General features: G+C 34.5%; 1 protein-coding gene across 4 annotated transcripts; it reads left to right on the forward strand.

Annotated features, from left to right (window-relative positions):
* Positions 1-468: 468 nt before the first annotated feature.
* LOC306885174 (histone-lysine N-methyltransferase EHMT2-like) lies at positions 469-27,148 on the forward strand. Of its 4 annotated transcripts, XM_079441537.1 has the most exons (30): positions 471-526; positions 1,037-1,076; positions 2,196-2,267; positions 2,741-2,955; positions 3,037-3,112; positions 3,620-3,708; positions 4,469-4,639; positions 4,726-4,776; positions 6,946-7,078; positions 7,147-7,266; positions 9,410-9,543; positions 10,909-11,052; positions 11,246-11,553; positions 12,086-12,313; positions 13,236-13,318; positions 13,447-13,553; positions 14,809-14,931; positions 15,609-15,680; positions 16,133-16,234; positions 20,581-20,685; positions 21,733-21,887; positions 21,964-22,131; positions 23,049-23,193; positions 24,247-24,324; positions 24,406-24,521; positions 24,649-24,735; positions 24,824-24,902; positions 26,277-26,452; positions 26,630-26,851; positions 26,926-27,146. In XM_079441537.1, the coding sequence occupies exons 1-29, from the start codon at positions 500-502 to the stop codon at positions 26,808-26,810; spliced, it is 3,585 nt and encodes a 1,194-aa protein (XP_079297663.1). In that variant the 5' UTR covers positions 471-499; the 3' UTR covers positions 26,811-26,851; positions 26,926-27,146. The 4 variants fall into 4 exon arrangements, with proteins under 4 accessions (XP_079297662.1, XP_079297663.1, XP_079297665.1 ...); XM_079441536.1 differs by having other exon boundaries at positions 469-526; positions 26,630-27,148; XM_079441539.1 differs by lacking the exon at positions 15,609-15,680.
* Positions 27,149-27,768: the final 620 nt, after the last annotated feature.

Raw genomic sequence — 27,768 nt, forward strand, 5'->3', positions numbered from 1 at the left:
AAAGTCCCCGCGCTTTCGGAAGCCAAAAATATCAAAGAATATTAAACCAAGATCTGTTTATGATTTGAGGAAACCTTCTGTGATTAACATGTAGAAACGATAAGTAATATACGAAGAGTTCATTTGCAAAAACAGATTTTCCAAAATCAACAATTTTCCAAAATCATGTTTTTATTTTTTTCATTGTGCATTCCAATTAATCTCAATCAAACTGCAGTTGGGTTATTTTGATTAAGTAAAAAATTACTTAAAAAATACAGCTAACTAACAATAAAAAACATGACAGCATAATAAAAAACATGATTTTTGAAGATGTATCTATTTTTGCAAATAAACTCTTCATATATAGAAACGACAAATAATATGTCAAGTCTTATAAATTTAAAAACAAATAAATATAAATTTAAAAAGAGTATGAATGGAGGAGTGTTAATGACTTTTATCGTAGCAGTAGTGACGGGCGCGCGCGCTGCGGTTCCTCTCGAGCGCATCCGGCATCATGTCGGCATCTGAGCGCGCACTCGAGGTGAGAAACACAACACACATTAAAACACACATTTACACGTGCTTGCCTTAATTATAGTGCATCTGCGCGTTTGAGGTTGTGATATGAATGTGTATTTCCGAAAGAGGATATGAATAATGCGTTGTTTTGCTGCAGCATGCAGTTGATCAGTGTCTCGTGCAGGGTTTGAGGCATCAGTGTGATTAAACGCACAGCTGCATTGATCTTGTCAACAGCTGTTTAAACTAATAAATGCTTTTTACGGTGTTTGCTGGTTGGTGCTGTTATATTATGCATGTGGAATTTATAACCTCTGATTATCTAAATTATTTGTAAAAACAAAAACGTGATGTCTTCTTTAATATCTGCAATATCTTTCCATATTTCTTTAACGTGACTCAAGTTTCTACTTTAAAACTTCAGCCGGAGTTTAAGTTAAAGCATCAGTTTTGATCATGTTTTGGCATGTTTCTGGATTATATATCATGTTTAACTGTATATATATATATATATATTATTATGTTGATCCAGACCCCATCAGATGGGAGCTCTCCTCAATCCAGACAAGAAGGTGAGGGTGACACACTCTTTATATTAGGCTTTCATTAGTATATGTTAGTATTGGCCAGAAAAATGTTCTGTATCAGCCTATTTATTAGATTTCTTAGATCCATTTGGATTTAATCTGCAGTTCATTAAAATGTTTTGTCTCCTGATTTAACTTGAACAATTTCACTGTATTATAAATGTACTTAAACAATTATATAGCTGTATAAGACTGGAAATTATTATATTGATAAATAACAATCAATAACCGATTTTCTATTGCATTTTTCTTTCGTTTATACTGCACATTATCTCATTTTTATACCTGATTTCAGCATATAAAATTCAAGATTGAAGCTTTTTTTTTTTAAAGGGAAAATTAATTTGAATACAGGCCTAAATTTCTGTATCTTACAGTGGCTGAGAGAGCTCAACGCGCTGCAAATAGAAAAAACACCTGCAAATTAACAAAACAACTTCCTCAATTTGACACCACACACGCTGCAAATGCTCACAAACCAAGAAACGCACAGCAAATAAAATGTATTTGTTTGTGTTGTGAGCATTTGCACCACCTGGGGCCTGTTTCATAAAACAAGCTTACCAAATAAGCCAGGTTTATTTCAGTTAGTCAGAATTATTGTCAGTTGATTTGATTCAAAATAAGTCAGACTAACTGAAATAAGCCTTGGTAAACTCGTTTTATGAAACAGCCCACTGCTGTCAAACCGATGAAGATGTTTTCTTGATTTGCGGGTGCTTTTTCTATTTGCATGTGTTTTCTGAAGTTGCAGCGCGTCTCGGCCACCGTAGTATCTTGTCAGTGGTTATTTAAACAAATAATGCAATATGGTGTTTGTTGACTGGTGATTTAAGAAAATATTGTGCATGTCTAATTTTTGACCTTATTATCAGTTCATTGCAAATAAAGCATGATATCTGCGAATATTTAGTCATATTAAATGCAGTCATAGCATGAAATAGTTCAGAGAAATATCAAAATATATATCTTTCCATCACAATTTAAAACGATTAAACAGATTTACAGCTTTGCTACATTGACCTAAATTTCTGTAGATGTGTTTCTCTATTAATTTGTATTAGTTTTTTTTTTTTTGTCTAATTGTTGAGTTTGTTTTGTTAGTGGAGCTTGTAAAAGGAAAACAGATGGAAGACGTGACGGGACGTCCCACCACATCCACTAAATCAATCCTAGGTGAGTCACGCACAGGTGCGTTTTTACTGGTGCTCGTGTGTTTTACAGATCAGTCTGTGGTGTCCAAAACTACTTTTCATCATTACATTGTGTTTTTCAGGGCTTGACAGTGCGAATGTTTCACTTGCATTTGTGGCTAAAATAGATGTGTGCATAATGTAAAATTAATTTTGGAGCATGTGTGCAAACACAAAAAGGCTCCCTAAAACAAATTGTTTTATAAAATTTAAGATTATAAGAAGTCCTACATATCATAAATGATATGATGGAGATTTTAAATATAATTTTATGAAGTCTTACATTTGGCGTAATGTAATTATTAAACTTCAGAATTACATAAATGTGATCTCTGCACATTAAAAGTCGAAACAGAGCAACACAAGAAAAATAAGGTCTCAGTGATAAAAAAAAAAAGCAATAACTTAAATTAATTAAATTTGATTTAATGCTGTGTTGTGCGTCTCTCCTCACAGGCAGTGCTGGTAAAAGCGCTTCTCCCTCCTCCTCGTCTCTCTCGTCGCCGTCATCAGCGTCCGGCAGAGCTAAAATGAGCGTCTGCGGACCGAGCAGTAAGACGACTCCGTCATCTTCATCACTCTCCTCATCCTCCTCAGCTCTGTCTTCAGCTGGTCCTCCTGCTAAAGTCCACCGCGCACGCAAGACCATGAACAGACCACCGTTCCCACAGGTTCTTTCTTTTGTGATGAAAATACAGTCATGATGAGCTCGGGTCGATTGAATAAACTAATTCTCCTGTGTTCCTGATCAGATCAAATCTGTCGAGTCGATCACAGCGGCTACACCTGAGAAACACATCAGCAGCGCCAAAACAGACGCTGACGCAGGTGTGTGTTAATTGTCATTAATCATGCATATTCATATGTGACCCTGGAGCACAAAACCAGTCTTAAGTCGCTGGGGTATATTTGTAGCAATAGCCAAAAATACATTGTATGGCTCAAAATAATATTTTTTTCTTTTATGCCAAAAATCATTAGGATATTAAGTAAAGATCATGTTCCATGAAGATATTTTGTAAATTTCCTACTGTAAATGTATAAAAACTTTAGTAATATGCATTGCTAAGAACTTAATTTGGACAACTTTAAAGGTGGTTTTCTCAATATTTAGATTTTTTGCACCCTCAGATTCCAGATTTTCAAATAGTTGTATCTCTCGGCCAAATATTGTCCGGTCCTAACAAACCATACATCAATGGAAAGTATTTATTCAGCTTTCAGATGATGTATAAATCTCACTTAAGACTGGTTTTGTGGTCCAGGGTCACATATTGTGTGTAACTGTTATGAGTAGCAGGTTTGTAGCCGTTACGTGTTTTTCTCTGCATGCAGTTGTGAAGAAGCGTAAAGTGGGTTTGGAGTCTGATGCCCAAGCCAATCCTGCAGCAACTCCAGAGAAAGTCCCAAGGCCACAGACAGAGGTGAGATAAATGGCACACATTTGATAAAATACTGGTAATGAAAAACGATAAATAAATAACAATATTAATAATAATACTTGTTGTTGTTGTTTTAATCATTGTTAGTGTTATTGGTCCCGTTAATCATAGCAATATTATAAAAGTGCCAATGTTCAACAAATAAACGAATTAATCATTATTATTATGTATATTAATTTTAATAATTGTTATTGGTATCTTTTACAATAGCAATATGTTTAAAAGTATCAATATTTAATAAAAACAAATTAACAATGACAATATTGATAATGGTAACCATCATTAATCGCGATTAAATATTTTAATAGATTGACAGCCCTAATATTATTAAATAAATAGTAAGATATATATAGATAATTAAATAATTGATAAATAATAATAATATTTCAATATTATTAATAACAATAATAAATAATAATAGTTGTTGTTAATACAAATAAGAATTATTAATAATGTTGTTCTTTTTACTGTTATTGCTATTGGTATCGTTTATCATAGCAATACGATTGAAAGTACCAATGTTCAATAAATGAATAATAATAATTTTAAATGTTATTGTGTTAAAAATGTTAATTTCTCTAACTAGCCTGTTTATGACTGATGATGTGGTCATGTGTTTGTATTTCATCTGTAGTTCATCCAGCTGTGTTTCATAGTAAACAGTGACAGTTTTGATCCCACTGCTCGTTATAATGATTGTAATATTAAAGCATGTAAATACTTCTGTGTGTGTTTTTCACAGCCTGCACTTAACGTGTCTCCAGCAGCGGGGAAGGTGGAGCCAGTTGCCACGGCGACTAAAGAGCATCACAGTGGTTGGCTGGAGGATCTGGATGAGGAGGCAGATGAGGAAGATTTCCACCTGCTCTACAACAGTTACTCTGGAGAAGATCTGATTTACTCTGACAGCAAGGTGAACAGTTCATACAGACCTGAAATGACTGAAAATGAGTCTAACGGCTGCTGTGAATCTGAGAGTCTTGTGCTTTTGTTTTGCAGTCAGATGATGGGATGGTAGAGACGCTGGAGGCGGAGCATCTGTCTGATCATGTGAGTGTTACTGACCAATGAAAGTGCACCTTATTGTCATACAGTTTCATCATTTTAGACAGTTTGGTTGATGCCAATATCTTGAAGTTATGGTTATGGTTATCATTAACTAAAGCCATAACCAAAGTCAAGAAAATAAAAGAAAAATACTAAATATATGTAGGGCTGCAACAACTAATCGATAAAATCGATTATTATCGATTATGAAAATCATCGACAACGATTCTCATTATCGATTAATCGGGTCTGCCCACAGTGCACGTCCAACTTCAGCTGGTTAGTCAAATTACGGCACTGAATAATGCATCTCTATGGACAAAATGCATCTAAAAATAGTGGAGGAAACAGAATGAGATTCTGCCGGAGAAGCACGTGATCCAAGCTGCCCAAAACATGATAATTCTTTATTTTAAGCTTTAAGTTAATGCATAAGAGTAATGGCTTGCCCTGTCAGGCGCTTTGACAGATGCGTGTGCGTCCTCAGCGCAAAAACGTTCAGTTTACGGTCATATCTATAAATGCCACAAATTCACGCGAGCATTTCCATTTTTGCATAAAGGTCCGTCCTGACAGTCTGTGTTAAGTTTAAAATACCGAATGAGCGCCGGCGCGGCGGGCGCGCGCACGCGCGTCAGACGGACAGAACACAGTAGAGAGGGAGACAATTAATAGGCTTTTCAGCGCAAACATATCCATTGTGCTGAATTATCTGTTGTTGAAAGTTAATTTAAGGTTTAAAATAAATTAAAATATTTTATGAGAGTAGGAACTTTAAAGGGATAACAGCGTGTAATTGTCTGTCTGAATATAAACATGAGACGCTCCATAACGGCCTTTTACAGGATAAAGAAATGACGAGGTGACTGTGATCAAAGTAGTTCCTGCAGAACATTACTCTTACCTGTTGGTTAACACTGAGTTTGTGTTTTTATTCGTCTTTATTATTATCTTTATTATTTTAATTTTTAATAGAGGTTTAAACTATATTCAATTTTTACAATGCTTAACAAATTTATGTAAGTTTAACAATGTGTTTATGTAAGGTTTGTGCCACTGCTGCTCTAAAGTAACAGTATTGGTGATAACCAAAATCATTTTTCGGCTTTCTGTACTGGTTAGTACTCCAATATGTGTAAGCTCTTTAGTAACAGTAGTAGGCTATTTTTAATGCTATAATATCATTATTGCTGTTATCTATGAAAGAAAACCAGAGCACTTATTTTTTATTTGAGTATTTTTTTTTTCGCGATACCCAATTGCAGTCAAAAAGTACATAAACAATACCAGCAAGAATGCAAGCTGTTATGAGGACATTTTTTATTATTATGTCCAATAAATGACAATAACATTTTTAAATTTAAACAAATTTTTGACAAATTTCTAAAATATGTTTTCTCTTTATTATGATAAGTGGTCTAATAAATTAAGCACTGTATGTTTTCATAGCATTCAGTTGTCACGTTTGTTTGAAGGACATTGGGCAGAATGTGGAATAGTGGTTTTTTTGGTCAATATTTTTTTAATCCGATTAATCGATTAATCGAAAGAATAATCGGCCAACTAATCGATTATCAAAATAATCGTTAGTTGCAGCCCTAAATATATGTATATTTTTAAATAAAATATGAAGAAGTCATTCATATAAATTTTAAAATAGCAATACATTAATATATAATAATAAATTATAGTTATGATATTAACTTACATTTTTAATTAACTTAAAAATGCATTTCTATAGTGAAAATATTTTTTATCAGCTCCAAAATATTTTATTGTCTAGGAATTGCTTTTTAAGTTTAATTGGTTTAAAATATAATATTATATATTAAATCTTCATCCAATAATCTTAGGTTTGGGGAGCTCACTACAAATAATTTGTCAAAATACGTGGAAACTTTAAATAATAAGCGAGACCGTTAACAGTATTTAGACAAAATGGATTTTTTTATAATTTTTCTATATTTATAAAAACTGAGAGTATTGTAATTGTACTGCTACAGTGTAAAATAATATATGCTTATTAATACTCATTATTTTTATTTTGCTGTGCAATTGTACAAGTTGTGTGTGTGTAGAATGTTTTAGATAAAATAAACCGCTAATATCAAAACGAGCAGTTCTCAGACTAGTGTGATGCAGTGAGTGTAATGAGTGTGTCGTGTTTGTCAGAGCTCTGGCTCCGATCAGCCCCTCGCCGCTTATAAGAAAACCTCTGCAGAGAGAGACGAGTTGCCATGGAAACGTCAGGGGAAGGGTAAAGGGAGAGACAAACCCCCTGCTGGAGAGCTGGAGACAGATAAAGGTGAGACAGACACCTGATGATGTGTGTGTGTGAGTGAACAGATGTGAGCAGCTGTCTCTGTGTGTCAGGTGTGGAGTCCGTAGGTGCTGCGGTCGCAGCCACACTGGGCAGCACTGACTACACTGAGGTTCCTCTGGACTCACTGGACATTTCTGCAGCGGACAGCCTCTCTCTGTCTCCACACGCAGGTGTGTGATGAGCTACACCGACTGTCAGAAGTTTGGAAGAGTTAGGACTAGGGCTGCACGATTTTGAGAAAAAACCTAATTGCGGTTTTTCTGACAAATATTGCGATGCGATTTTTGCGTTCGATACTTTTAAGTGCATAAAACCTAAAATTATGAATAAAATGTTGTTACTTTTACGACACAGAGGGTTAAATAAACTACATACATAGTGATTGAGGTAATGAGATTGTTTGATGCTTCGTGATTATTAAATACCTGAACCTAAATACCAAAGAATAAGAAGACATAATGGAAATTAACTTAACCACTTGGTCATTTGTTTTTAAATTTAACAATCTTAAACACTGAAAAATAGAAAATGAATTCTTATTAGATTTAGATTTACAATTAGAAAAACAAAATAATTCTGTAGTCCACTGCCATTTACTGAACATGAAACTGTTATATTGCACACATTTTAAAATAAATGACAATAACAATTAAAAACAACACCTTATCCAGCCTTCTGCAAGATAAGAAAGTGCAAAATCAGAAACTGTGTCAGAGTGCTACATTAAAGGTTTTTTACTACTGGCTAGTCGTGGCTTCGTCTTCATCCACACTTTTTGTGCATGCATCATATTGCTGTCGGTGGTGATTTTTAAGATGCTGGTATAGACTGGTAAGTGTTTCCTCTGGATCTGGCCACGGCACGTCGACATTTTACATTTAGCACTCTTTTGCTCCACGTCGTTCTTCGCGAATCCAAAATAAGTCCAAACAGCTGAAGTACCACCCTTCTTGTTAACCAAGTGCTCCCCCGCTTCCTCTCCCGTCACCGAAGAAGTGCCTTCGGCCATTTCTGCGCAGTTACAAGCTTTTTCTATTGGCACAATTCGAGGTACACGTTGTGTGTTAGCTGCTTTGCTGCTGACAGAAAGCCGGTGCACTGCATACAACCTTGTTTCCATTGCCATTTCTAATTGGCCAGCAAGCCAGGAACGCGAGATTTGACCATTTTGATTGGCTAATAGGTTTGTCACTCAAATGTCAGAGGCGGGGGAAAAAACCTCAGACTCCTGAGGTTAGGTTATTGTGGGAGTTAAAACCTCAATATCGATGCGATAAAGGTTAATCGTGCAGCCCTAGTTATGACTTTCTAAAGTTTATGAAAAAAGTCTCACCAAGGCTGCATTTATTTAATCAAAAATACAGTAAAATCAGTAATATTGTGAAATATTATTACTATTTGAAATAGGTGATTTCTGTGTGAATATGTTTTCCTCCTGTGGTCAAAGCTGAATTTTCAGCATCATTACTCCAGTCTTCAATGTCACATGATGCTACAGAAATCATCCTAATATGCTGATTTGCTGCTCAACAAACATTTCTGATTATTATCAATGTTGAAAACAGTTGTGCTGCTTCATGTTTTTGTGGAAACTGTGATATACTGCTAGTATTACTATTAAAAAAAATGATTCAGTAGAATATTTAGCAAGAAATTACTCAGCAAGGAAGCATTAAATTGATCCAAACACATTTATAATGTTACAAAAGATATCTATTTTAAATAAATTTGTGAGCTTTCTATTCATCAAAGAATTCTGAAAAATAAAATGCGTTGTGGTTTCCACAGAAATATGAAGCACTGTTTTCATGGTACACCGAAGCCTGGAGTAATGATGCTGAAGATTCAGCTTAAATAAATCGCATTAATAAGTTATAAATTGCATTTTAAAATGTTAAAAAAGTGAACAGTTATTTAAAGATTTTATTATAAATAACATTTTTTCTAGGGCTGTCAGTTTAACGTGTTAGTATATGAAATAAATTTTATGTTGAATCAAACAAAATATTTTTTGCTGAAGCTGCTTTTTGTGTGATTAATTAAATTAATAAATCGCCACATTATGTATTGCTTACCAACCCTAATTATTTCACAATACTACTGTTTTTAATCGTATGTTTTATATAATTAATAAAAAAAAACATTAAAATAAATTTTTAATACATTTATATAATATAATTTTTATACATGTGTTATGGTTATTTTTAAATCCTTTTTTATTTACCAATGTGTATGAGATAGTTTAGCCTTGTCTTTAAGGCCAAATAATCCCAATATAAAGTCAGTGTGTTTAACGTCACATGATGTGTGCAGATGGGAGTGATGCAGAAACCGAGCGTCTGGAGGAGCTTCCTCTGTGCAGCTGCAGGATGGAGGCGCCGCGTGTGGACGGGTTCAGCGCTCGCTCCAACAGAACCTGCATGGCTATAGAGAGCATCAACGGAGAGGTGAGCCTGTACTGTTGAACGCACTTGTTTCCTATAGAGATTTTAAAAACATTGTGTTATAAGCCCTTAAACAAACCAACCAGCTTCGAAGTTATTCACAACAATAAAAACTTTGATTTGAAGCAAAAAAAAAAAAAAAAATCTGGCAGTCAGACAAAAAGAAAGAGACAGGACTTTGTACTGTATTGAGGCAAAGAAGCATTGCTAATGACATTATTGAATTAGAAGAAAATGGAGAGATATAAAACTGCTGATTAAAAGATGTTGTTTATTTATATAGAAACAACACATTTTAAAGAGTGTTTTAGTAAACTATTAAAAAGTAAATTAAAAACAAAACTAGCCTTAAAACATTTTTAATTTACATTTAACATTAAAAAAGTCATGGAAATTTATATAGTGAAAATATTTTTATCTAGCTCAGCTGTAAGATATATTGTTTTCTAGGAATCGGTGTAAAATAGTATTTAAAAAAATATTGTGCAATAAGAGAAAATCATTACAATTCCTTTGTCAAAAATATGTGACCGCTCTAATAATCAATAAAAATAATAAATTATTTTTTATATATTTGCAAAAGTTTCTTGGAGTTGATGAACTAAGACACAAGTATTGTGATTTTTCTACTGCAGTGTAAAATAAAATAACTAAAATTCCTATGAAATAGTCATAATTTTTATTTTAGAAATACTGTATTTTATATATTATTTTAGTCTACAATGTGTCGTATTGTATGTAATATTGCATTATTTATATTTATATATATATATATATATATATATATATATATATATATATATATATATATATATATATATATATATATATATATATATATATATATTTATATTTATATTTATTTATTTTTTTTTTTTTTTTTTTCAGTTTTGTTGAAAATTGTATTGAATATAGGTAATTTTCCAAGTATTGTATTGTTTTATCGTAAATTAAAAACTCCAGTATGTATATTTACAGGTAAAATATGTATAGGTATGTTAGGTCATTTGCAGTGCTTCATTGGGGTAGGTGCAATTTGCGCATCGCAGTTCTAATTGGTGGAGATTTCTCTGGGTAAAGTAGTTTTTGTGATGGTAAACACAATTATTTACAAAAATTGGAATAATGTCAGCTTATGGCTTCAACAGAAGCAAACACCATCATTCAACAACCTCGTAGCTCACAGTTGGTCTGTCTTTAGTGGTTTATAAGTTAAAATGAACAGGATTGGGTTGAAATGTTGCTATAAAGACAGTAAAAGCAGCTCACTGTGCTTTGGAACAGATAGTTTTTACAGTATGTTTGTGCCGAGTGACTGATCGCACCCGTCTCTCTTGTGTGGTTCCTCCCGTCCTCTGTGTGTTTCAGCTGGTGGGCTGCACCAATGTAATCGTGAAGGGGGAGACGATGCGTCCGTCCAGCCGCGTGTCTCTAATGGTGTTGTGTGAGATGCACCGTTCACACATGGTGAAACACCACTGCTGTCCAGGCTGCGGATACTTCTGCCTCTCTGTGAGTGTCTGTGACCACAAAAAACATGTTATATGAAGAAATAAAAAAGCTACATACATGTCATGGCATGCAAGTAAAATAATAAAATATTTTATAAATTTTTAGTAGGTGGTATATTATTTAAATGTACATTACATTTTATGATTTAATTCATTATTAGATTTTCATCAACTCCTTTTCACTTTGCACACAGGGAACGTTTCTTGAATGTTGTCCGGACGTTCAAATTGCTCACCGCTTCCACCGGGGCTGTGTGTCTGTGCTGGGCGGTGGGCGCAGTCGAGGAGGAGTGGGCATCGGCCTGCTGTTCTGCCCTCACTGCGGTGAGGACGCATCAGAGGCACGCGAGGTCACCATCCCTCCTGCGGCGCCCTCTTCAGGCTCGAACGTGGTCACTGCAAGTGCGTCATCCACCACAACCACACCCTCGCTACTTCCTTCTGCACTCGCGGCCACAGCACGATCGTTAAACAACGAGAAGAAGATGGGCGAGCCGATCAAGTGAGTTCTATGCGTTGCTTAATAGTAAAATAGCTCATATTTGTTTACTATTATCACTTCAAAAAAAATCTCCTCTTTCAAAGAAAGCTTTTAAAACATCCCACATTATAGAAAAATTTAAGTAAACTGTAATTTTTATATCATTTATATACAAATTGTTATTTATTTAATAGTAAACATAAACAAGTGTTTTTGTCTAATGTTGCCATTTGTACAACTACAAAGTTCTGGCATGAAACTCTAGATGGTGCAGTCCGATAGATCTAACTCAGAATTACATAATGATATCATTATCACATGCCACGACTGATTGGTATTCTCCTCTATCAGTAGCCAATGAGCTCGCTGCTCAACATTCAAATACTTGGCAGTGTTTGCTGTAACAGTAGCAGCACACTTCAGAAACCCTCCACCTTCCCCAGCTCCACCTGTATCCACCTGTATAGATATTAACTTGCAAATCACTCCGAGTTGTTGTGACATAAATATTTTGATTGAAATTTTTAATGTTGAAATGTTTATTTCCACTCAGTGCAAGGATGCGATGTCGTGGAGATGTAACAAAGGGGGTGGAGCTGCAAACTCAGCCAGCCAATGCCACTCCAGGAGAGGATGTGGTTGCCCTGGGCGACGGAGGGGTGGACAGTGTGGGACCGTCGCTTGTCCTGCCCAATGGGAAGCCAGTCTGTCCCAGTGCACTTCCGCCGGGAGACAGGAGGGCGGCGCTACAGAGAGCCATTCTCACACAGGACACCGAGAGGTGACCACATGATATTACTGCCAGTCTAAGAGATGTTAAAAATGACAGATTCTGTCATTTCTGGTTCAGTCGTCTCACTGAGAGTGCATTGCATTATAGGATATGGTATTCAACTGTATATTTGTAGTCTTGGGTGTTGTATTCATCAGGCTTATTATTGTTAACTAAAACCAACCAGCTATTTGCCAAGGAAACATTTCTTATTTTCGTTTAGTTTAACAAGAACTTTAGATTATTTTTAATTACAAAAAGGAATTTTATATAGTTTGACATAAATTGCCAAATATAGAAAAATATATTTATATTATATTTATCAAAATTATTAACATTTTCTGATTTTATACGTTTCCATGATTTTTCCAGGTCCATAAATCACAATATTAAAATTCTTCCAGTATCCAGGTTTTCCGTGCCCATTTCTCGTTTTTTGTTTAGCTTGAAGTACTAAAATATATAAAACTGCTTAAAAAATAAAATAAAAATAAAACTGTAACTACAATTTAAGTGTAAACAGAAAATATATATTTTTTAAATACAATTAGAATATAAAAGAAAATTAATTCAAATTATTAACAAAAACTATTATAGTATATCGATTATACTAAAATGAGGCATCAAGGTTTGGAATAGCTAGTAAATATGAAGAATATTTATTTATACTTTTTTTGTGAACTGTCTATTTGAATAAAACTCAACAAGATGTAAACAGAAAATATTAAAATAAATTCTAATTCAAAATATTAACAAAAACTATAATAGAATGTCAATTTTACTGAAATAACACTGGTATGCATGTGGGAAAAAACAACCCACATTGCACAGAATTGAGGCAAAAACAGTATGGTAGTGTGCTATTCTGAACATACTCAGGCTAAAGATTATGTTTTTGTCATGTGATCTGCTTGGCTCTCTGATTGGTCAGGAGGAAGAAGCTGCGCTTTCATCCCCGTCAGCTCTATCCTGCAGCCAAACAGGGAGAAGCTCAGCGAGTTCTGCTCATGCTCAGTACGTACCTGTGTACTCGTGTGTGCGCGTGTGTGTGTGTGTGTGTGTGTGTGTGTGTGTGTATATATATCACATCTGCTGAAGGTTTCAGCATCCGAGCTGATATTCTCTCTCTCTGTATCTGTCAGTGGAGGGCATCGACCCGTCGTATCAGCCGGACTCTCAGAACAGGCGCTGCGCTCTTCACGCTGCCGCTCAGAGGGGTCTGCTGGAGGTCTGTTACCTGCTTATACAGGTGAGCTCTACATTCACAGCCATCAAAATCAAAACCCTTACTAAAATGGCAAAATAAAAGAAACAATTTTAAAATAAAAATCAATCAAAATAAAATACTTTGAAATGCTAATTAAATGTTAATTAAATCCTAAAAATGCTAAATTAAAATATAGAATTATAAAATAAGGACAATCAAAATAAATGCCTAGTAATAATTAAATCATAAAAATGTAAAAATAAAATAAATTTTTATATTAAAATTGTATTTTACTTTTGATTTAATTGATTATGGGTTGAATGGTTATATTAAAAAAATATAAAAAAAATAAAAAATATATTAAAATACTAAAATCATGAAAATGCTAATTGGAGGTAATTTAAAAATAGAAACAATCACTATAAATTCTATAGTAATAAATAATTAATAAAAATGCTAAATCAAAATATATAGTGAAAAAATAAGGACAATCAAAATAAATGCCTAGTAATAATTAAGTCATAAAAATGTAAAAATAAAATGCATTTTTAGCACAGTTTTTATTTTAAAATTGTATTTTACTTTTGATTTAATTGATTATTAAGGGCTGCATGGTTATATTATTAAAATGCTTAAATCATGAAAATGCTAATTGGAGGTAATTTAAAAATAGAAACAATCATTATAAATTCTATAGTAATAAATAATTAATAAAAATGCTAAATCAAAATATATAGTGAAAAAATAAGAACAATCAAAATAAAATACTTAGTGATAATTGAAACATAAAAATACCAAATTAATTAATTTTCAAATTATGGGTTTTAATTGTGATTTATTCATTAAGTACTTTATTTTGATAGATTTTTTTGTAATTGTCAAAATAAAATAATTATATATATTATGTAATTATATATAATACTTAATTTTTTAAACCATAAAAATGCTAATGAAAATACATAATTTGAAAATAAAACACCAAAATAAAAGATGTAATTAATGAAATCATACAATTGCTAAATTAAAATAAATAAATAATAAAAATGATTATTTATCTGCTTGTCATGTGACCATTAGCTGACATTAGAGTAGATGCAAATGTGATGTTAAATGAATAAAATATTAACTTTAAAATCTCAGGGTGGCTTCAAGACAATATTTCACGTCAAAGGCTAACAAATAACTTTGGGAATCACTGCTGCTGAGAATTGTTTTTTTAAGTAATCGACTTGTCTTAGTTTGTATCTGAGGAAAGTTTCCATTAAAATTCCTGCTTTTGTGCTGTGGTTAATTTTAGGCAGGTGCTAAGGTGGATGCCCAAGATAAGACCCTGAGGACCCCTCTTTTAGAGGCCATAGTGAACAATCATGTGGAGGTGGTGAAATACCTGATCCAGAGCGGAGCTTGCGTCTATCATGCAGTAAGTATCATGCACACACACACACACTTTGTTGTCTGTAATATCTTGACAGTGGACCAATGAAAAAATAATGCATATTAATCATAATTTCTGTTATACTCTGAGTTTGGGTTCATTTTTAAAAAATCAACAGTCCTGGGTCAATTATTCCTCATATCCTGGCAGTTCTTGACTTAAAAAAAATAGCCTGAACCACCTGTTACTTGATTTAAAAAAAAAATGAGGTAAGCAATAAACATAAATATTCTACTTTTGTGTGAAGTTAAATATAAATTAATGCATTTTGGCAGACAAAGCAACTTTTCAGGTGTGCATTTGATCAGTTCATGTATGAATCAAACACATGACCGTGCTCTATTTCATGTTGTGACTGTGTTCAGAAGGGCTGCCAAATAAACATTACAATTTCAAATGTTCATCGAATTTAAAATAAAAATCCACTTTTGTTGTGCGTCAGGCAGCCTTATTAGTGACACACGAGATGCGATGACAATGTAAGTGTTTTAATGTCTTTGTTAGCCTATCCAGTTGAACCCACTAGATGACATGTGGCGCTGCTGCATTGTTCATTCAAAATATTACGGAAAAAAAGGAGAACATAAATGCGGAGATCTTGTTTAGGCAAAACTGAAACCAAGGCGTTTACACACAACGCATATTTATCACATTTTCTATAGGGACATCTATCACCACTGCACTCGCGTCTCGCACAAGAGAGACGCATGTTTAGAAAGCCATGTAAAATTAATGTAAGTTCAATTTTTTTCCCCATCCCACTGCATCTCATGTTTTTAAATGAAAAAAGTACTCTTTGTGATTGGTTTTCGGCCATTTGTATTAAGCAATGCATACATACATGATGCTGTTTTTTTTTTCTAATCGTTTAAGCAACTTAATAAATAATATTTGGTTTATAAACCTTATTTTAAACATTATGCACAGATCTTTTTTTACAGATTGTCCTGTTATTTATTGCTTTGAATAAATGTGCATTAATAATATCGTGCATTAGTAATATTAGGAATGCTCGATGCGCCCTTTTATGGCCTCAGGAGAGAAGCCAGAAGCTCTTTTTTATTACCCTGACTAAAATCATGCCTTTTAAATTTGAATATTGATAATAATTAAGTATGAAATTTGAATGTAGTTTTTCAGCCATTTTGACAGCTCTAGTGTTGAATCGTGTGTGTTTGTTGTTCAGGAAGAGGACAGATCTACAGGTCTTCATCACGCTGCTAAACTGGGGAACCTGGAGGTGGTGATGCTGTTACTGAGCACCGGACAGGTGGACTTAAACGCACAGGTGTGTTTCTGAACTCATTAATCCATCTCTTAACAGTTATTATTGTAATGACAGTTATGAACTTGCAATAAGAGATTTCTTTGTAAGATATAAACTCATAATTGTGATTTTAAAGGATTATCTCCCTTCACAAATAAAAAAAAATCCCTATAATTTACTCACCCCCACGTTATCCAAGATGTTCATGTCAGGTTTTTGAGGAAATCATTTCAGGATTTTTCTCCATATAGTCATTTTTCTCCAGTATATAAAATATTTTTTTTTTTAGAAAATGACTTTTTGTTTCGCTAGATGAGACCTTTATTCCTTGGCTAGGATCATTTAGAGCCCTGAAACTGCATTTTTAACCTTAAATCCTTTGCACACCATTGAAGTCCACTATATGGAGAAAAATCCTGGAATGTTTTCCTCAAAAACCTGACATGAACGAAATAATAGGGACAGTTTGATTGTGGAAGTGAACTAATCCTTTAACATCTTGCAGTTATTATGAGCTCACACCTCAGAGTTCTGACTTTTTTTCAGAATTGTGAGATTAAAAAGGTGCAATTAATTTTTTTAATTCCATGACATACTCACAATTTTTCCCCCTCAAAATTAAGAGTTTATATCTCACAATTAGAGGTCGACCGATTGATCGGCCGATTTTTGGCATTTTTTTATTAATCAACATCGGCCGATTGTGCTACAAATTAGGCCGATTAATATACAGGCGCAGCAACACGTGATGGCAAGCAGATTGCCATTCCACTGGCACAACGGATAACCCTGTGATGTCCCCCTCTGCCTGCTAACTTTTTGAAGAGAGAACTACCTGGTAGAGCTGTGCGATTAATCGAAATCGAATCGCAATCACGATTTGAGACGTTGCAATTTGCTAATCGCAAAGCCTGCGATGTGGACGTGATATTACTCTGATCCAGATCATATGCACGACTGCCAGCTTTGAGTGACCAACCAACCTAACCAACAGAGTGAGCGCACCTTCTCCCCGATCAGCACTGCTCTAGCCAACTGCGCAAGTCTCTCACGAGCGCATCTGGCAATATGGACAAGGCCTGACGCACGCGCGCAACCTGTGTCCACTCGCACCTGGCTCCGCGTTTAAAACGAACGTAAATGAAGTCTAACTGCTTGTTAATTTCACTTGGATGAAATGAAACATTCAGCACATTTTCCACTTGTTCTTAAAATCCCCAAAATACTTAAAAATGAATAAACCCGTGTAACATGTAATGTAATAATTGACTAAAGAAATACAGTTCTTTATTTATAAAAAATAAACAAATCTTTCCTGTGAAATTCAGTAATTCTGTGAAGTACAGGTGCATCTCAATTAATTAGAATGTCGTGGAAAAGTTTATTTATTTCAGTAATTCAACTCAAATTGTGAAACTCGTGTATTAAATAAATTCAATCCACACAGACTGAAGTAGTTTAAGTCTTTGGTTCTTTTAATTGTGATGATTTAGGGTCACATTTAACAAAAACCCACCAATTCACTCTCTCAACAAATTAGAATACTTCATAAGATCAATAAAAAAAATCATTTTTAGTGAATTGTTGGCCTTCTGGAAAGTATGTTCATTTACTGTATATATACTCAATACTTGGTAGGGGCTCCTTTTGCTTTAATTACTGCCTCAAAGCGGCGTGGCATGGAGGTGATCAGTTTGTGGCACTGCTGAGGTGGTATGGAAGCCCAGGGTGCTTTGATAGCGGCCTTCAGGTCATCTGCATCGTTGGGTCTGGTGTCTCTCATCTTCCTCTTGACAATATGTCAGGCAATGAATCGAAAAAATATATGACTTGGAAGAAAAAAATGAACTTTTTCAACACTTTCTAATTTATTGAGATGCACCTGTACATAATAAATAATATTTTGGCATTCAAATACATCGCGAATACGGAAACATTTGATTTTGTGTCGAATGAGAGACCCAACGTTGGTTTCAGTTTCGTTTTAGCCTAAATTAATTTGTTTTGGCTTGTCGTTTATAGCTAGCTTCTTATATTTTTAATTCTTGTTCTTTTCTAAATACTGTTAATTGAAAGCATTTGTTGTGGAGTGAGGGGAACTAAAATAGCCTAGCTATGTTTACAGTGTTTATTATAATGTTTGTAAACATTTCACGTCGGCATTAGGCCTATTTCTGAATGAAATAATAAAATGCGACTTATACGTGACTTTTCTCTCTCTCCTTTTTGCAAACCTTTTTAAATATTTTGATAAATTACTGAAAAAAAATGAACATCCCTGAGATGAAGGGGGAAAAAAAAAAGAAAGAAAGAAAATCGGCCAAACATATCGTCCAAAAAAACCGACATCATATATCGTTCATCGACTGCCCTGATTTCCAAATATCGGCCAGAGAAAAACCCATATCGGTCGACCTCTACTCACAATTCAGACTTTTCATCTCATAACAGCAATTGTATATCTCACTATTATGAACTTGCTAAAAGCTTGTCTTCTCAAAATTGCAAGGTTTGAACTCACAATTGTGAGTCAACATCTCATAACAATTCTTTTTTTTTGTGTGTAAGTTTGTGTCTTGCAGTTATGAGTTAACATTTTGCAGTAACTCATACAGTAAAGACAACATTGCTCTGATGGCTGTGGAGTCAAGACATTTACAAATATGATTAAAAGATGAATTTGAGGAAAAAATACAGAATGTCACATTTTATTATTGGGTGATTCAACAGATAGATGTTTTACCAGCTAAGAAGTTCAGCACTTTTAGAGTTTCATCCCTCTATCTGATGTGAGCATAAGTATTGGAGCAGTTGCCTCACAGGTCTTTCTAAGTGATCAGCTGTGTCCTGTTGCATTAATTCTTCAGATATTAAAAGCAGGGATTGTGTCGTATCAGTTATATCCATTACTTCTGTATTCTGAATCTTGCATTCGATGATGACACACACAAACCAGGATGAAGATGAGGGGGCTGACTTTGAAAGAAAAGCAAGCAATTTGGATGTTAAAAGAAAAGAGGAAAACAGTTAGAGCTCTAGCAAAAACAAAGGGCACGGAGAAATCAAGAGTTTGGAAACCACCAGCGACACCAGCAGCCAACAACGACCTGATCGGCTGAGAAAACAACAGTAGTTGATGACAGACAAATCATAAAAGCTGTGAAAATGAAGCCTAAAAAAAATTAACCCTAAAAGACGTGTCTGTAAAATCACCAACAACTTCCAGAAAGCTGGGGTGATGCTCTGACAATCTACTGTCCTCAGGAGGCTTTGACACAGAATTACAGATGCTACACAGCAAGATGCTAACCTCTGACCAGCACCAAAAATAGAAAGGCAAGATTAGAGTTTGCAAAGAAGCACAAAGGTGAGCCAGAAGAGTTTTGTAACTGTGTTTATGGACCGATGAGACAAAGATGAACCTTTATCTAAGTGATGGGAAAGCAGAAATGTGGAGAAAAAAAAGGGAACTGCAAATGATCCCAAGCATACAGCCTCATCTGTAAAGCATGGTGGAGGTGGTGTCATGGCATGGGCATGCATGGCTGCCTCTGGAACAGGCCCTCTCAACTTTACTGATGACTTAATGTATGATGACAGTAGCAGAATGAATTTGGAAGAATACAAAACCATCTTGCCTACCAATATTCAAGAAAATTCCACCAGATTCATTGGGAAGTGCTTCATATTGCATCAGGACAATGACCCAAAACACCCTGCCAGTTCAGTCAAGGAATTTATAAGAGCAAAGAAATGGAAAGATTTAAATCTGATTGAACATGAATTTCAGCAGCTGAAGAGGAGAGTAAAGGCAGAAACTCCCCAAAACAAGCAACAATTGGGATTGGCTGCATTAAAGGCTGGGAAAAGTATTTCAAAGGATGAGACCAAGAGTCTGGTGATGTCTATGGGTCTCAGACTCACTGCTGTGATTGTGCGCAAGGGATCTGCAACTAAATAATAGCTTTTAATCTTTTATATCTGCCTTTTGTTCAACTGTCCCAATACTTATGCTCACATCAATGAGTGGGATGAACTCTAAAAGTGCTGTTCTTTTTATTTGGTAAAACATGTATGTGTTGAAACGGCTAATAATAAAATGTGACATTCTGTAGTTTTGTCTCACATTCATCTTTTAATCATATTTGCAAATGTCTTGACTCCACAGCTAACAGAGCAATTTTGTCTTAACTGTTCCAATACTTATGGAGGGCACTGTGTGTGTGTGTGTGTGTTTATGTGTGTGTGTGTGTGTGTGTATATATATATATATATATATATATATATACACACACACACACACACACACACACATTCTGTGGTGGAAATAAGTGTTTGCTAGTTTTCAGCTCATCTATGTGTTTCAGGATAGCGGCGGTTGGACGCCCATCATCTGGGCGGCAGAACATCGACATATAGATGTGATCAGAGCTCTGCTCAACAGAGGAGCCGACGTCACGCTCAGAGACAAAGTGAGTCTTGTGAATCATGCGAGTCTTTCAGGAAACACGAGTGTTCTCACAGCAAGGCCGTAACCATGTCTTGAACATTTTGGGGGGGGGGCAACTTTATATATGTGTGCAGGTCTGCATTTAAACTGTTTAATTCCAAGTCAGTTTAATCACCACTATTTATTAATGTGCTGCTTTTATTGACGCTCAGAGATCGCACACAGAAGCAACGCTGACATGTATTAATAAAATAGTGGTACTGAATCGCTACACTATATTTCTCAGCAACGAAGCGGTAAAATAGCTGATTTTGAAGTTAAACTCAGCTTCGTTGTTTGTAGAGAGACACACACTCATGTAACTTAATTGACACATGCAACTTTAATCTCTCTTTCTCTCACCCTTTAAAAATAGCCATATTTGAGGAAAAAAGTGGAGTAGTTTGCATCACTGAAAATAGCTGTCGGTCATTTAACATTTCTATCATAAAACAGTTGACTTATGTTAAATGATTTGAAACTTCCATCTCACCAACAGGTTTACATTATGATATGCATTTATTTTTACCTTACTTGCTCAATGACTCCCAAACAATTCGTTTAACGATGAATTTTTCCAAACCCCTCTTTTGCGTGACTCTAATCTGCAGTGATTGGTCGATTTCATTTCATCATGCCTGTAATGCCTGATAAAGCAGCGTTTGTGAGCGCAGTGCTGCTTTGTGTACAGCGTTACAGGGAAAACCGCTATTAAGCGGCACCTAGTGGCAAAGAATGAATTTGCATTTTCATTCAGACCAACGGGAAAAGACCAACAATGCTAATGTTGCATGTTGATGTCAACATGAAACACTCGTTTCAGTGATTCAGAGTCCACTCTTTCTTTTGAGAGACAATAACTTTATACACGGTGCACTTTCAGATTTAAAACTTTGCAGGATGTTTTCATTCACTTAGAGCTGTGTTACACTCTGCATGAAAGGGCATTTTCAAAAATCCATAATTGGGGCACTTTAATGTCTGTGGTGGTTATGGCCCTGTCTCACAGTGTCTGTCTGTCTGTCTGCAGGAGATGAACGTTTGTCTGCACTGGGCGTCGTTTGCGGGCAACGCTGAGATAGCGACGCTGGTCCTGAACGCCGGCTGTCCTCTCTCGTCTGTTAACCTGCACGGAGACACACCGCTGCACATCGCCGCTCGCGAGGGCTACATCGACTGCGTCACGTGGGTCAAATGCCGCCTGAGAGCTGCTTTTAGTGTCGTAGGCTCATCTAACGTCTTCTGTTCGTCTTTACTCCAGGCTGTTTCTTTCTCGAGGCGCTGACATCGACATTATGAATAAGGAGGGCGACACACCGCTCTCTCTCGCCCGCTGTGACACGCCCGTCTGGGTGGCGCTACAGATTAACAGGAAGTTGCATAGGGGAATCGCCAATCGTGTTGTACGGACAGAGAGGATCATATGCAGGTCAGTGTGTGCTCTTTAATATTGAGAATTAAATAAATTATATAACTTTTAGTATTAATTATATATTATTAGTAGTTCTTCTTATTTTTTATTTATTTTTACAAAAGTATATTTTAATATGTTAGTCTTGTTTTTCTTTTTTTATATATATTTTTTATTTTATTTTTCTCGGTTGTAGCTTTAATAATTTTTGTACTTAAACGTATTCCAGCTAGTTGCCAAGGCAACATTTTTTTTTCCTTTTTTAAAACTTTCTTTGTTAAACTTTCTTTAATGTTTAGTTATGTGCTTTTGTCATTTTTCTTAACCTTTTTTAATATACAGTATATTTCTATGTAGCTTCAATTTATTTTATTTCAGATTTAGTCATTTTAATAATAATAATAAAAATTTTGTAATTCTTCAAATAATTTATTTTAATTAATTGCCAAGGCAGTGTTTCTAATTTTAGTTTGTTTTAGTAATTTTATGTGCTTTTGTCATTTTTATTAGTTTATAAAATTTATATTTAGCTTTAATATATCTTTATTTCCGTTGTTAGTTTGTTTTTGTTTTTTGTAATTTTAGTACTTCAACTTAAATTTATTTCATTTAGTTGCCAAGGCAACATTTCTAATTTTAGTAATTTTTTATTTATTATTATTTTGTTTTTTTATTTACTTTTAGTCATTTTAAATTTTAGTTTTTTTTTTTCTCTTTTAGTTCAAGTAATTTTAGTACTTCAACTTCAATGTATTTATTTCAGTTAGTTGCCAAAGCAATATTTCTGATTTTCAATTAAGTTTAAGCTTAAAATAATATGAATACTATTAGATGAAAAACTTATGTCAGCTTTATTTCAATGATCTCAAACTACTTTTTTTAATACCTTTAGTTGTAGTAAATAATGCTGGTGTGTGTGTGCGTGTGTGGTGCAGTGACGTGGCTCAGGGTTATGAGAACGTTCCCATCCCGTGTATTAACGGCGTGGACGATGAAGGCAGTCCGTCTGACTACAAATACATCGCAGAGAACTGTGAAACATCCACCATGAACATCGACCGCAACATCACACACCTGCAGGTGCCACTCCATACACAACACTACAGAATATACTGTATGATATTTAATCATATTTATTCATGTGCACTGATACTACAATAAAGAGCAGTATTTTCCAATATGACTTCTATTGAAAAGTTTGGGGTCAGTAAGATTTTTTTTTTTAAATGTTTTGAAAGAAGTCTCTTTTTGCTCACCATGGCTTAATTTATTTGATTTAAAATACAGTAAAAAAGTAATATTGTGAAATACTATTGCAATTTATAAAAGCTGTTTTATATTTGAATATATAGTAAAATGTAATTTATTCCTGTGATCAAAGCTGTATTTTCAGCATTATTACTCCAGTCTTTAATGTCACATGATCTTCAGAAATCATTATAATATGCTGATTTCCTGCTCAAGAAACATTTCTAATTATTATCAAAACTGTTGAAAACAGTTGAGCTGCTTCATATTTTGGGGGAATCAGGGAAACATTTTATTTTTCAGGATTCTTTGATGAATAGAAAGTTCAAAAGAACAGCTTTATTTGAAATTTGAATTTTTTAAAAACATTAAAATTGTCTTTACTGTCATTTTGTATTAATTTAATGCATTCTGGGTGAATAAAAGTATTAAATTTCTGTCAGAAAACTTCTTACTTCTATGAGCAGTTTTAAGATAGGATGCAAACAAATCATTGAATCATCGCTTTGAATTGATTCATTGAAATGGACTTTTAAAACAACTGAATCGTGGAAATGATCTCTCAACTGTAATTTTGATTCAGACTGTTTTTCAAATTTAATTCAGACACTTTTATGACTAAACCAACCAAAAAGAGTGGTCTGATCTCAAATCAATGTCAATAAAAGAAAAATAAATATTAATTTGCAGATAAATAAAACTGAAACCCTCAGAGAAAAGACTTTGGACATTAGAAACCAAAATAAAAGCCCACAATTGTTTTTCTATTATATATATCACCATATTCAGTATTACTCAGCCCTAATTGTTCTTCATAATAGGACTACCACACTTTATTTGCAGTCATCCGTGTGCTGATTTTATAGAGAGCTGTGTTTGTTTCAGCACTGCAGCTGCACAGACGATTGTTCCTCCAGTAACTGTCTCTGCGGGCAGCTCAGCATCCGCTGCTGGTACGACAAGGTAAATTACTGCTTCATCTCCATGATGAGCTCTACAATCAACAACTGGATGCTGTATAACAGCACACATGTGTTCTCGTAGGATCATCGCCTCCTTCAGGAGTTTAACAAAATTGAGCCTCCTCTGATCTTCGAGTGCAACATGGCCTGCTCCTGCCATAAAACCTGCAAGAACCGAGTGGTTCAAGCTGGAATCAAGTAAGCCAGGATGATTTTCATGATAAATTCACTGTATTGGGATGATTTGCATGTCAAATGAACCTCAGGTGTTTTTAAGAAAGTGCTTTTGCGTGAGCTCCCGGCTGAAGTGGATTGTGTGTTTCAGGGTGCGTCTGCAGCTCTACCGGACGGAGAAGATGGGATGGGGCGTCAGAGCGCTTCAGGACATTCCTCAAGGAAGTTTCATCTGCGAGTGAGTGAAAGCATTCAGGCTGGTGAACGCAGGCCGGTTGAAGCTATTATTTCTGCTGTGACGTATGTGTGTGTGTGTGTTTGTGCAGGTATGTTGGCGAGCTGATCTCTGACGCAGAAGCAGACGTGAGGGAGGACGATTCGTACCTCTTTGATCTGGACAACAAGGTGTCGTGTCACTGATTTCAGCCCAGATTGTGGACGGTCTGAAGGCCAGTTTTCAGGAGTGACAAAATCATGCAAATTGCAGACAAACATCGCTGACATGCATTTGCAGCAAAAGCGCCACACAAATCTGCTTGCTTGTTTATATCACTGCAGAATGTAACTATAATACCGTACAGCTCTAATCTGATATATATATAAGATATTATAAACATTAACATATGCTTTTAAACAAAGTATAATGTGAAAAGCACTATACAATAATGAATTTGAGAACCAATGAAAAAAATGTTTGATTTCCTGACCAAAAGCAGCATGCTGCATGGTGGCTATTCATGTGCTTTGATGCAAAATGCAATGCAGTATAAACAGCCATCTACAGTATGTGCAATGCAAGTAATATTTTGTTCTCAGAGAGCCACACTATCAGCATCTATTATCTGGAAAACCAGGCCATCAGACATTATATAGAAATTGTATGCTTTACATATTTGTATCGTTTTATATTATATTGAATTAGCTTTTATTTTTAGCATCTCATTTAGATTTTTTTTAGCAATTTTGCACTGTGCTTGTCATTTTTAATATTTTTTTATATTACTATTTAAATGCAATTTATTTAGTTTTTGGTTATTTTCAGTTATTAATTCTAGTGCTTAATTTATTTCAGTCAGGTGCCAAGACAATTTCTCATTCTTGTTTATTATTATTATTATTTACATTATATACTATTTGAGTTTTTATTAATATATTGAATTAGCTTTTATTTTTATAATTTCAGTTTTATTTGTATTTTTATTTTAGTAAATTGTTTTGTAATTTTGCTCAGTTTGTCATTCTCATTAGTTTATTTATATAAATGTATATAATAAATTTATTTTCCAGCTTCAACTGAAACTAATTTCAGTCAGTTGCTAAGGCAACACACATCTAATTTATTTTATTATTATTATATATACTATATATATATATATATATATATATATATATATATATATATATATATATATATATATATATATATATATATATACACTATATTATAGTTTATATTAATATATTTAATTAGTTTTTTTTTTACTTTTTAACTTGAATTATTATTATTATTTACATTATATAACATTAGTTTTTATTAATGTATTGAATTCACCTTTATTTTTATAATTTTTAGTCATTTTGATCTTTTATCTTTTTTTAATCAGTTTTTAATTATTATTTAGGTTTAAATTTATTTGTTTTATTCATTTTTTTATTTATTTCTATTTAGTAATTATAGTGTTTTTTTATCTAATATTTGTATTTTATTTATACGTTATTTCAGTTCACAGAAATGTTTTTAATAGTTTTATTTAACTGTAATAACCCTGTCTTTCGCAGGATGGTGAAGTGTACTGTATTGATGCCCGTTACTATGGTAACATCAGCCGCTTTATAAACCATCTGTGTGACCCCAACATCATCCCCGTGCGCGTGTTCATGCTGCACCAGGACCTGCGCTTCCCTCGCATCGCCTTCTTCAGCTCCAGAGACATTTTCACCGGACAGGAGCTCGGGTGAGCCTGTGTTTGTTTGTTATCTCGCTGTACTTGATTGCATTATGATTTTATGGCACAACCTTGTGGCTCGATCTCAAGGAATTTATGACCGTATTTGCATCCTGTTCCTGTTAACACATTTTCCTCCTGTTGGTTTTATGATCACTGATTTTTTTTCTTTCTTATCTGTGACAGGTTTGATTACGGCGATCGTTTCTGGGACATCAAGAGCAAGTACTTCACCTGTCAGTGCGGCTCAGAGAAGTGCAAACATTCGGCAGAGGCCATCGCGCTGGAGCAGAGCCGGCTGGCCCGTCTGGAAGTCTGTCCCGAAGCAGCCAGTGAAGCCAGACTCCATGTGTTGGGACACTCGTGACGAGACCCTGTGTTTAATGCACACATCTACAGCTCTCAAACGTGTGCTTGCGTACGATTATCACAGAGAAGGTCGTGTTTGCATTATCAAATGATTCATTTCTTCCATCTGATAGGACACAGGAGATTATAAAATGACACAGCGGCCTAAAGTTCAGCACACGCAAATGCCGTTTCAAAATACCAGCAGGAAGTGACATTCAAATTCAAGGCTATCATTTCTGCTCGGATCAGGAGGGAAAATGTAAAAAAAACTCAGATTTTATGCAAACTGTCATCAGATCACAAACATGAGCTTTTTGTATGTGTAATTGTTTTAATAAATACTGTTTTATACAGAAATGTCTTTCTTTTGTCGTTGGAAAACACAAATCACAATTTACCAGGGTAATCAAATGCAATAGTTATTTTTTATTACAGTCGAATCATAAATCCCCATTAGATGTCATACTGAGGTGGTACCATAGTACAGTGAAGGTATCAGATGGTAATATTGTGATACTTTGATATGTACTACACAGTTTACATGATAGGCTTCTCCAAAGAATAAATCATACCATAAAGAGGAATTGTAGATGGTGTTTTGTAAAAAGTGTGATCAGATGTTTTACGGTTTTCATATTGCACATTCTTCCTCATGGGTTGACCTTATTAGTCAGTGTGTGTCATTGAGTGACTGTAGTGCTCATTTCTGATAAGAGTCTGTATTACTGTACATATACATTAATAATATCCAGAAGGGTAAAAGTCATTTTCACACATATAGGCTATGAACAAGACATTCAAATCTTATCCAAACATTACATATTATAGGGAAATATTTGGATGAAATGCACTGCATATGAAAGGGAAAGGGACGACTTAAAGATGAATTGCAATTCATTGGGAATTAAAGAAATCACATTAAGTAACATACTAATGATGGTCCAAATGCAGGAAAACAAATGAGATTTATTAGG

Source organism: Barbus barbus (genome assembly GCF_936440315.1).
Source record: "Barbus barbus genome assembly, chromosome: 19".
Taxonomy (NCBI): domain Eukaryota; kingdom Metazoa; phylum Chordata; class Actinopteri; order Cypriniformes; family Cyprinidae; genus Barbus; species Barbus barbus.

Coding starts and splice junctions, on each gene's coding strand:
- LOC306885174 (XM_079441536.1), top strand. CDS start 500: ATGTCGGCATCTGAGCGCGCACTCGAG. Junction 3,709..4,468: donor TCCCAAGGCCACAGACAGAG/GTGAGATAAATG, acceptor TGTTTTTCACAG/CCTGCACTTAACGTGTCTCC. Junction 20,686..21,732: donor ACGTCACGCTCAGAGACAAA/GTGAGTCTTGTG, acceptor GTCTGTCTGCAG/GAGATGAACGTTTGTCTGCA.